The following is a 12,208-nucleotide window of genomic DNA, read 5'->3' as shown; positions in this document are numbered from 1 at the left end:
ATGCATAATCAATATATCTATAATTAATTCTATGTAAGAGTAAAAAAGTAAATAAGGAATATTGAAGAAGATAGGATTGGATTGACATCTCTTATGTCTGGTCATATCTGAAATAGATGTATTATGTCCTAAAACAGATGAATCAAGACGTCGATGTGTCCGGTCACACACAATGCCACAGCGGGTGCATGGAAGCGGCTTCCACCGACCCAAGGAAACACGCGCTTGCATGACATTACCAAGTTTGTATTAGACTGCACTCCCAAGTTTCCTTGCTTTATATAAACTGAAGAATTACTCATTTTACTTTCAAAATCTGAGAAACATCACATTCTTTCCTTCACCCTCATTCGTCCCTCTCCCCTTCATAACAATGGATCCTCCATTTGAAGAGAAATACAAATCCCTCTTAGCCAATGCTACTCTATTATCAAAAGACAAGGATGATGTCATAATGAGTGATTACGAGGAGTATGAGCTGCCTATCATAGATCTTCACCGTTTGACTCTCTCCTTCTCGGAGAGAGAGCAATGTATAAAAGAGATAAGGCAGGCTGCAAGTGAATGGGGCTTCTTTCAAGTTGTGAATCATGGGATTCCACAGGAGATTTTGGAGCGCATTCAACTGGAGCAAAGGAAGCTTTTCCATCATCCATTCAGCAAAAAGGCTGAAGAAAACATTTTGAATTTGTCTGAAAATAATGGTTACAGATGGGGTAACCATACAGCCACTTGTTTGAGGCAGATATCATGGTCAGAAGCCTTCCACATACCTCTCACAGATATTTCAAAAATTGGTGGTGAATACAAGAGTCTCAGGTGCTGTTAAATTTCCTATTATAGCTAAATAATGCAGCGTATGGACTAAACATATTAAGGAGTTCTTACCGATCTAATTAGAATCAATTCTTTAATTTTGAGGTTATCTGGATAAGCTCACAAATGCAAGGTGCATCCAATGGTTTACTAATTACCTTAGCTTGGGTGATTAAGTGAAAATGAACTATATCAATATGGAGTGCCTCCTACTGTAAATCGTCATTACAACCTAATATCTTGTACACATATATTTGGTTATAAATGTATTGTTTTTAATTGAACTTATTTCTAATCTTTCCAACATTCCTCCATCTTAATTTACAGAGAGAGCATTGAAGCTTACGCAGCAAGTGCTGAGAAATTGGCTAAAGAGATGACAGAGATTCTAGCTAAGAATCTGGATATTTCCTCCACTTACTTTCAAGAGAATTTTCTGCCGGAAACTAATTATCTTCGAATGAACAGGTATCCTCCATGTCCATTCTATTCTGAGGTGTTTGGCATACTGCCTCATACCGATAGCTGTTTCGTCAATGTATTAATTCAAGACCAGATTGGAGGATTGCAACTTCGGGTAAATGGAGAATGGATTAGCGTTAAACCTCATCCAGAAGCTCTACTAATTAATCTTGGTGACTTATTTCAGGTATGTTCCTATGAGCTTGTGAAGATTGTTATTAGAGTCTAAAATATTTTTAAGTATGTTCCGATAGCTGTAAAACTTTTAAATCCTCTTTTATATATAATCCAAACTACACCATTGAATTTAAAATTATTTATAAATTTCGAATATTTTTTTATATAATTATTAAAAATTGAAATTTTAATACCGGTAGTTGCCACCGAAGCCACAAGGGGCTCTCTAAATTGATTCTTTTCTGGCGATAAGCTCCAATTGCATCATAGGAATTACAAAAAAAGGGTTCTTTTATATACTTATCCTTATTAGCATTAGCGTCAATTTTTTCATTTTGAAAATTTCTGCAATTAAACGGATTATACCTATTTGCGCAAATACCTCGACGATTCCCGCTTGTTAATACATAGAGCCCCATAAGCATATCTTGAGTTGGTACGGAAATGGGATCTCCGATAGCTGGAGACAAGAGATTCAATTCACGTTTGTGTTTGATGAAATGCAGGCATTGAGCAATGATGTTTACAAAAGCATTAGGCATCGGGTAGTACTTGCCTCCAAACAAGTTGAAAGGCTTTCTTTGGCATATTTATATTGCCCCAGAAATGATGCTGTCATACAGAGTGGAATGAAGCCATCAATTTATAGGAAGTTCACATTCGAAGAGTTGATGAAGCAAAATTCAAGGGATATTGAAGAAACTGGCCGCAAACTCGGGATCTCAAGGTTTCTCATGTGAATATGAGCATATTGTGCTGGAACATTTGATCAGGACTGAATAAAATTCAAGGGATATTGTGCTTTTTTTTTCTTCTGATAGGGAAACATTCTTCTGAAATAGTAAATTGTGGAACAATAAGTTTGTTTGTTTTTCAATTGGAGCAGGAAGTGGAGTTTCTAGACCTCTTACGAACTTGGACCTTAGTGATATTCAGCTATCTCATAACTAGTCCTTCATTCTGCTTGCACTAGAGCAAGCTAGACCTCTTACGAACATGGACCTTAGTGATATTCGGCCTTACAAGCATTTCTTAATTTTCCCAATCCTAGTGTGCACGATAGATTTAAATGACTCTAGTAATTTGTTTTGAGTCTTTTTGAAATGTTTAGTTTAACTGTATGTAATTTGCATAAAAAAATAAAAACTAAAGAACCATGATTATGTTAGTTAAGTAAACTTAACAAAGTACAAAACAATCTAAAAATAAATTACTAGTGGTGGTTGGTTGATGTTATTAGAGTGTGTTTGTTTCCGTAATTGATTCCATGTTTGAAACAAACCACATAAACAAAACGTTTGGTAAAATAACAAACATTATTAGTTATTGTGTATGAGAGCTATCATAATTAACGTTTCAAACGCGGGTTAGCTGAAAGCAATATCGATCTGCTTCTCCCTTCCTGCCACGTCTGTGCAGAGTGAATTAATTCACTCCGCACTGTTCACGTAAACAGTGCCAGGTGAATTTCATGTGGCATTGTTCACCTGAACAGTGTCTCCACTGTTCATTGGACCACGTCCGACCATGTAAAAAAATTTATTTTTTTAATTGTGTTTTACTCGGAAAACTAGTGTTTAATATTATTTAATAACACTATATAAATTAAAAGGAGATCGCATGATAACGTAACATTTGCAGAATTTGATGGCAATTCCAATTTTGTTTTTGATGATATTTTACCTGATTTTGTTACACGCTTAAAAAACCATGAAAACTGTAGTTCTTATCGAATGAATTTCATACATGATGAAATTGTAGATAAGTTAATGGAATAATAAAAAATATTTGACATAAAGTATTATTTATTTAATGATATAATAGTGGTAGTTAAATCTACAATATTTTATATATGTTTGGTTAAAACTGTGGTTGAAATTGAGGTTGAATAAAAAGTAATTTAATGTGTTTGGTTGAACATGTTTTTCAAATTGAGGATATATATATATATATCAAACCAACCTCAACCAAAAATGCTTTTCATAAAACAATTCAAACCACAACCAATAAAATTACTACAATACCAAACACACTTAAAAAGAGCTATAGCCTTATAAACAAAGCATGTATGAAAGATTTGTACACGAAAACCTCAAACAAAATGTTAAGTACACTCGTTAAATAACTTCGATTGTATAAAAGATGGAGATCACCCTACTATCAAGTAATATATCTTTTGTTTTTAATGATTTATTGCTCATTACTTATGTGAAATGGATTAAATACAATTAGTCTCCCAAAATTAATTTGTTACACTACTAATCAAGGTTGCAAACTTTAAGAAAATAAGATAAAAAATCTTTCTACAAAAAACTTGAACCTAAGTTGTAGAATGATTAAAGAAAAACTAGAAAACGGACACAACATTTAGCGAGGACAAAAACTAGCATTCTCAAGCTGTAAAGTTACAGCTTTAACATTATAGAGGAATAAAGAACATCTCTAATATCTTACAAAATGTTTGATTAATAATAAAAACACTCTAACTATTTATAAAAAAGTCCTAAAAACCGACTTAACTAGAGAATCCAAAGTTAAGTAGGAAAACTAATTAAATGCGAAATTCACTAGGAAAATAACTAAAATGAGGAAAAAGCAAATCCTAAACCTAATTTCAGGAGATCCAAAGGCTTGATGATCGACAAAGTGGGTTCCTATAAAAACTCGGTCTGTAGAATCGTTTGACCAAATCCGAGCCCAAGTCAACATTTGGATCTTTTGCTATTATGATTTTCATTAGAATTCGTATTTGATGTGTCTGGGCTTCTTTGCATACTTCTTTTCGGGCTTGGCCATGTCTATCTGGTCCATAGAGTGTTTGTAATACATTCCACGCCAAAGGAGAAAATGAGAGAAAAACTAGTACTTGGTGTGTAGAACATCTCTCCTTCATCTTTTGTTTTATATGGTTTTTTAAAACAAAAAATGACACAAATTAATTTTGGTAACTATTAGAATTAACTATTGTTGTTTTTCCTTAATTAATTACCCACCATGAAAAAAAAACAAAAAACCTTTGACCCCACTTTTGCACTGTGGAAGATTTTGTCAATTTAGGATTTTGAAATGGGCATTAAACACTTATGAATGGTGAAAATCTAGCTTTGACCCCACTCTTTTATATCCTATCATTTATTTTATTTATTAAGGTTTCTAGGATATGTTTTTAGATGTTTTGTGTCAAAATAGAGTAAAAAATTAGAATTTTAAACCAAAAAACATCCTAACTTGATTTTCTAGCCACCCCTTGATGGCCGAATTTAATAGATTGATCTAAGTTAATATATTCAAACTTCATCTTTTCTTTTTGATTTCATAACTAAAATCAGAAAAATAAAAATAAAAACTACATATTTAGTAATATTTAATATTCATTAAGCAGTCAAATTATCTTCTAAAACTATACAAAGTCTTAGCAATCAATTTGAACTTATTAACTAAATTTAAAGAAATAAATATTTTATTGTTAACCACAATGTCTAAAACTAAATCAGAATTTTTTTTAATATTTTTTAATATTTAATACACATTAATTATCTTCTAACATTATACAAGTCTAAGCAATCAATCTGAACTTATTAACCAAATTTAAAGAAGGAAATATTTTATTGATAAACATAATTTCTAATTAAATTTAAAGTTTATTAATCTTTATTGGTAATGTTACATTATATTATTTTTATATTACAATGTTGTAGATTTGTTTCCAATCTTAAGCTGTGGTGTAGGTTATATATAATCTTGGTAAAAAAAATTACTTTAACAAATATTAGGTTTTTTTTTTTGTTATAATGTAACCATAAGTAAAACTAAAGACAAAAGAAAGCCAGAAAATAGTAGAGAAGAAGAAAATTATTGCAGGGTGTATAGAGCATCTTCCTTTCAAATCCATTTTATAAAGATTTTTAAAACTAAAATTGATACAAAATTAATTACAATAATTACCAGAATTAATCTTCATTGTTTTCTCTTAATTAAAGTTATAAAAAAAATTAAAAAACCTGACATTGTTTTATCTTAAAAAAACTAGATGTTTTTTCTTTAAAAATAAATTGTTTGAAAAGTGGAAGGATAATACTCAAATTGTTTAATCATGGATTGAAAAAGTTAATATAAATCTTAAAAATTATTATTATTATGAGCCAAATAATTATCTAGTAACAAACTCAAAACCAAGTTCACAATAGATTGTCAAAACATAAACCTAAATCCAAACCAAAATCCTAGAGCCTAAGGTCTAGGCCCAAGACAAGCAAGCATACATATGTTGTATAAGTATAAAACTGTTTTTTTAAGGTTCATTTATGATTTTTTAACTTTTTATTTAATAAATTATAGAAAAAATATTATATTTTTTTTATATGAGATAAATAATTTTAAATTTTATAAAAATATGTCAATCAATTATTTTTTAAAATTATTTTTTAATTTATTCTAATCATGTTAATGTTCAATATTAAAGAGTTTTTATTAAAGAATAATTTCCAATAAGATTTTTATTTGGGTGGATTATACTTTTAATTTATAATAACAATGTTTTTAAAACAAATTTTCTAACATGGTACATCTTAATCTATTGTGCATATATATATATATATATATATATATATATATATATATATAGTAGTTGGAGTATTGTGAAGTGAATCTGATTCAGAAATTAATATCTACAATTCTTATACACAAGTAAATAAGGAAAGAAGTATATATGGAATATTGACGATAGGATTGGATTGACATGGTAGTTGGAGTATGGTACAGTGAATTTGATGCATAATCAATATCTATAATTCTTATATATATATGAATAAATAAGGAATATTGAAGAAGATAGGATTGGATTGACATCTATTATGTTTGATCATATCTGAAATAGTTTCCTTTCTTTCAAAAGGAATTTTCTTCCAAAATAAATATAAATAGAAAATAGAAAAAATTATATGTTTACCAATTATATTAGACTGCACTGATCCCAAGTTTCCTTGCGTTATATAAACTGATGAAATACTCATTTTATTTTCAAAACTTGAGAAAATCACATTCTTTCCTTCACCCTCATTCGTCCCTCTCCCCTTCATAACACAATGGATCCTCCATTTGAAGAGAAATACAAATCCCTCTTAACCAATACTACTCTATTATCAAAAGACAAGGATTATGTTATAATGAGTGATTACGAGGAGCATGAGCTGCCTATCATAGATCTTCACCGTTTGACTCTCTCCTTCTCGGAGAGAGAGCAGTGTGTAAAAGAGATAAGGCAGGCTGCTCGTGAATGGGGCTTCTTTCAAGTTGTGAATCATGGGATTCCACAGGAGATTTTGGAGGGCATTCAACTCGAGCAAAGGAAGGCTTTCCATCATCCATTCAGCAAAAAGGCTGAAGAAAACATTTTGAATCTGCCTGGTTACACATGGGGTAACCCTGCAGCCACTTGTTTGAGGCAGCTCTCATGGTTAGAAGTCTTCCACATACCTCTCACAGATATTTCAAAAATCAGTGGTGAATACAAGAGTCTCAGGTACTGTTTAAATTTCGTATTATAGCTAAATAATGCAGCATGTAGACTTGACAAATTAAAGAGTTCTGGTCGATCTAATTACCTTAGGCTTAGGCTTGAGTGATTAAGTGAAAACTTTGAGGTTACCTGGATAAGTTCACAAATGCAAGGTGTATCTAATTAATGGTTTGTTAACTACCTTCGCTTAGGTGATTATTAGGTGAAAATAAAAACTAACTATAAACTCCCAATATGATTTATATTTGATGATATTTTTTAAAAATATTGATACGACAATATATTAAATGTTATTTTTAAAACAATATTGGGACTGTAATATATTAAATAAATCTGGATTAACTTATCTACAACTCGGGTCATAAAACCACAATAACCCTATAAAAAACAAGTCAAAATAAATTATAAATATCAATTTTCAATTTTCAATTATCTTAATTTTGAAAGATAAAATTGAAAAAAAAAATAAAAACTATTTGATTCAACTTGGATTAACATGTCAAACCCATAACTCGAGTCATGAGATCAGGAAAAACCCATAGAAAACAAATAAAAAAAATTATGAAGTTTAATTTTCAAGTAATTTAAATAAAAAAATTAGAAAGTATACATATATTAGCTGCATATATAATTATTTATGTAATTAGTAACATTACCATAAAAAACAACCCATCTATTTTATAGTATTATCATATGATTTATAAAATACAATAAAAATTATTTTAATGAACAAAGGTTTTATTTTAGAATGTTAAAAAAAAGGGGTAAGGGAGGGACCAAGCCCACTGTTAGAGAACAATATAAATCATATCCTGGGACCTCACCTAACAGCTTAAGCTATTGGGTTGAGATGGTTCTTTGACATGGTATCAGAGCCTTAATGACCAAGCGGTCACGAGTTCGAATCTCACCATCCCCATTTATTTGATAAAAATTAAACACAAGGTAATGTGGGTCTGTGCAAGTTTCAAGCCCAAATGGCTTTCACTTGAGGGGGTGTGTTAGAGAATAATATAAATCATATCTTGAACCTTACCTAACAGCTTAAGTTATTGGGTTGAGATGATTCTTTGACATGATATCAGAGCCTTGATGACCAAGAGGTCACGAGTTCAAATCTCACCATCCCTATTTATTTGATAAAAATTAAGCACAAGGTAAAATGGGTCTGTGCAAGTTTCAAGCCCAAAGAGCTTTCACTTGAGGGGGTGTGTTAGAGAATAATATAAATCATATCCTGGGACCTCACCTAACAGCTTAAGCTATTGGGTTGAGATGGTTCTTTGACATGGTATCAGAGCCTTAATGACCAAGCGGTCACGAGTTCGAATCTCACCATCCTCATTTATTTAATAAAAATTAAACACAAGGTAATGTGGGCCTGTGCAAGTTTCAAGCCCAAAGGGCTTTCACTTGAGGGGGTGTGTTAAAGAATAATATAAATCATATCTTGAATCTTACCTAACAACTTAAGTTATTGGGTTGAGATGGTTCTTTGACACCCACGAGCCTTCCTTCTTCTTCTTCTTTCTAGAATTAGTCGACGTGTTGCTTGATAGATGATGCATTATTTACTTGAACAACCCATTGTTGGCTTGGATAATTTTGGATTGTTGGAGGTGGCTCCATTAAATAGAAAATAAAAACAAAACCCAACACATAAAACTATGACAGCAGAACTCGGAAGAACTAAAATAAAAAGAAATAAAGTTTAGTAAAAAAAAAACAACTTCTGGGATTTAAAAGGAAAAATAGTATGAACATAATGCAAGAATGAACAGCATTACTGCAGTAAAAAGGCCATCCTATTTTAATTTATAGTTAATTACCATACATTTCATTTTAATAATTTTTATTTTGATATTCAAAAAAGTTATTCCCGAGAACCTGCACATTTCTTCCTGGCTACACTGTGCTTTTTTGACTCATGAATCACCCCGATATTACATATTCTTGCGCAAGCATGGACAGAATTTATAGCCAAAAGCTGTTCCTATATTCGATTCTTCATTTCAAGGCAAACTGAAGTATGTTAATATGGAGTGCCTCCTACTGCAAATCGTCATATTGCAACCTAATTGTAAATAAATATTTGGCTATATATACAAGCGTTGTTTCTTATTGAACTTGTTTCTAATCTTTCCACCATTGCTCCATCTTAATTTCCAGAGAGAGCATTGAAGCTTATACAGCAACTGCTGAAAAACTGGCTAAAGACCTGTCAGAAATTCTAGCTGAGAATCTGGGTGTTTCCTCCACTTTCTTTCAAGAGAATTGTCTGCCGGAAACTAGTTATCTTCGAATGAACAGATACCCTCCATGTCCATTCTCTTCTGAGGTGTTGGGCGCGCTGCCCCATACCGATAGCTGTTTCGTCAACGTACTAAATCAAGATCAGATTGGAGGATTGCAACTATGGATGAATGGAAAATGGATTAGCGTTAAACCTAATCCAGAAGCTCTAATAATTAATATCGGTGACTTATTTCAGGTATGTTCCTATGAACTTGTCAAGCTAGCTATATTGTTAGTGATTACAATTTACTCTTGCATATTTAATGATGCAGGTAGCGAGCAACGATGTTTACAAAAGCATAAGGCATCGGGTACTTGCCTCCAAACAAGCTGAAAGGTTTTCTTTGGCATATTTATATTGCCCCAGAAAAGATGCTGTCATAGAGAGTGGAATGAAGCCATCAATGTACAGGAAGTTCACATTCGGAGAGTTGACGGAGCAAAATGCAAGGGATGTTAAGGAAACAGGCAACAAAGGCGGGATCCCAAGGTTTCTCATGTGAATGAGCATATTGTGCTGGAACGTTTCATCAGGACTGAATAAAATTTTATTATTAGTATATTAATCTCACATGGAATAAAGTTTGCTTGTTTGTTTTTCGATTATCAAATTCAATAAGTATATTTGGTTATTTAAATTGTAATTTAATTGAACATTTCAGCTTCTATAATATATGAATACAAATATTTCACAAGAGCTTTTTTTTCCTGATAGTATATGGAACAATTTGTTTTTCAATTGGAGCAGGAAATGGAGTTTATTAAAGAAATTTATTAAAGAATAATTTTAAATATATTAATATATTATGTTAAAAAAAAATTTATAAAAGATTCCACTCAAAAAACTAATGTCTCATATTTAATATAGTTTTAAATATGTTCATTAAATATGTTTTAATAACAAATTATATGTAGGGAATTCCGACCGGTGATGTTCTGATATTTGCCCATTGGAGGCTAAGCACACTGACACAATATTTAACGTGGTTCGGCAAACCGCCTACATCCACGGGAGGAGCCATTGCATTATATAGGGAGAGAACAAGATTTACAACAATAGAGGAGGAGGAATCATCCCCTCTTTGGCAACTCTCAACCTCACTCTATTTCTCTCTTTTCAGTGCTGCAATGGCAGTTACTGCTGGCTGCCTTGGCAGCCCACTCTCTCCTACATTTCTCACATCTTTGGCTCTACTTTCCTTCTCTTAACTCTCTCATTTTGCTCTCTAATGTATGCCTCTATTTATAGGCATCCATGGCAGCTCCTCCAGCTCTTTTGTCAACAATGGTGGCCACCAACTCCAGCCCATCTTCAACAATGGTGGCTGCCAACCTTTGACATTCCGGAAGGGCTGCTGCATTTGTCAATGGACGGTGCCGTCCATTAATGGTTGCTGCACATTAATGGCAACCAATCCAACAATCACCCCCTTTGCCATTTATGTGGGCAATTGTCCTCTTGCTTTTTCAGCACATGCTTGCATTCTGCAGCTCTTCCAAGCTTACCATTTTGATAGCGTCTTTGACCAAGTTTCCAGGTACTTGCCAAACCTTACAATCACCAGAGTCATCCAAGCACCCCTTTGCTCACTCCAAAGGATCACTTCAACCAGATGGTTTGTCATATCTCATCTGAAGAGTGTTTAACGCTTGTCTCTGGAACAACATCCCCCTTCAAGCATATCAACCATGCTTGGCCCGGAATGATTTATCAAGCCTTACACCAAGGCTTACAACACCCCCTCAAACGGATATTTCCAAGTGTGACAGTCATTGAGTATTTTAATGTGATCACAAGCTCACCACTCTTCCAAGAGTCTACTCATCCCGGAGTTGCGTCTGCCCTTTGTTCCTCCCTAGGAACCACGCCTTACTTCTCCGTGAGTCTCCCGCTCTTAGTCTCAAGAGTCCAGGTGGCTCTCCCTTTTAACCATGGGGACAGCCCATTAAAGGTTGATCCATCTCTATCTTCATACTCTGAGTATTACAATGTCATTACTGAGCTCACCACCTTGACAAGAGTCAACTTGTTCCCGGAACCTGCGCATGCCCTCTGCTCCTTCATAGCAGTCGCGTCTTAATACTCCACAAGCCATCCACTTATTGTCCAAGGCAAATGTCTTCTAGCTCATTGATCTTTAGCATGAGGGCAATATCCATGAAAGTCAATCCTGCATTTGTCTTCATACTCATCATAGCCACTTCATTGGCTATACACTTGTCCACTTATATCCAGCCATCACATTGGCTTTAGGGCGTTCTGAAATTGGGCTCCTATCATGGCCCTCACACCTTCTCCTAAGGTGTCTCTGCCTGTCGTCATGAGACGGTCTGAACTTGGACTCATATCATGGTCCTCACACCTTCCATCCGAGGTGTCTCCGCCTGTCGTCATGAGACGGTCTGATCTTGGACTCATATCATGGTCCTCACACCTTCCATCCGAGGTGTCTCTGTCTGTCGTCATGAGACGATCTGAATTTGGACTCCTATCATGGTCCTCACACCTTTCATCCGAGGTGTCTCCGTCTGTCATCATGAGGCGGTCACATCCTCCTTCATCGGGGATGTCTCCAGTGGCTCCAAGATTCTCTACCACCATGTGGACTTGGGAGAGATTACTGCCACTGACTACATAGAAAGAGAAAGTTGCGGTATACTCCTCGCAATCCTCCACCTCGATTTCTATGTTTGGAGCTTCTATGCCTTTCTGCTTGACAGCTCCACCTACACCAACTCTCTTTGGTGTTTTCGCCTTTCATCATAGGCGGTTGCCTTGTATCACAGGCATTTGCACCCCCTCAATTAGGTGCCTCTGCAACAGCTCTCTTTCCATCCTTGCATGCATTGGAAAGGTCTTCGCTTGTTGTCTTCATCAAGAGCATAAGAGACTTCTTGTTGTACAAACTTTAACAGTCTCTGCTCTGAGCTTGATCTGGG

At 33.9% G+C, this 12,208-nt stretch overlaps 2 protein-coding genes across 2 annotated transcripts; both read left to right on the top strand.

Moving 5' to 3' along the window:
* Window positions 1–278: 278 nt before the first annotated feature.
* On the top strand, window positions 279–2,360 carry LOC18103428 (gibberellin 2-beta-dioxygenase 8). The gene is made up of 3 exons (XM_006377767.3): window positions 279–819; window positions 1,144–1,465; window positions 1,962–2,360. Exons 1-3 carry the CDS (start codon window positions 374–376, stop codon window positions 2,193–2,195), a joined length of 1,002 nt encoding a protein of 333 aa, XP_006377829.1. The 5' UTR covers window positions 279–373; the 3' UTR covers window positions 2,196–2,360.
* A 4,062-nt stretch (window positions 2,361–6,422) lies between these two features.
* On the top strand, window positions 6,423–9,950 carry LOC7454413 (gibberellin 2-beta-dioxygenase 8). Its single transcript, XM_024611550.2, has 3 exons — window positions 6,423–6,976; window positions 9,143–9,464; window positions 9,541–9,950. Exons 1-3 carry the CDS (start codon window positions 6,540–6,542, stop codon window positions 9,769–9,771), a joined length of 990 nt encoding a protein of 329 aa, XP_024467318.1. The 5' UTR covers window positions 6,423–6,539; the 3' UTR covers window positions 9,772–9,950.
* Window positions 9,951–12,208: the final 2,258 nt, after the last annotated feature.

The sequence above is a fragment of the Populus trichocarpa genome, chromosome 11 (genome assembly GCF_000002775.5).
Source record: "Populus trichocarpa isolate Nisqually-1 chromosome 11, P.trichocarpa_v4.1, whole genome shotgun sequence".
Taxonomy (NCBI): domain Eukaryota; kingdom Viridiplantae; phylum Streptophyta; class Magnoliopsida; order Malpighiales; family Salicaceae; genus Populus; species Populus trichocarpa.
This window is presented reverse-complemented; position numbering and strand designations above follow the sequence as displayed.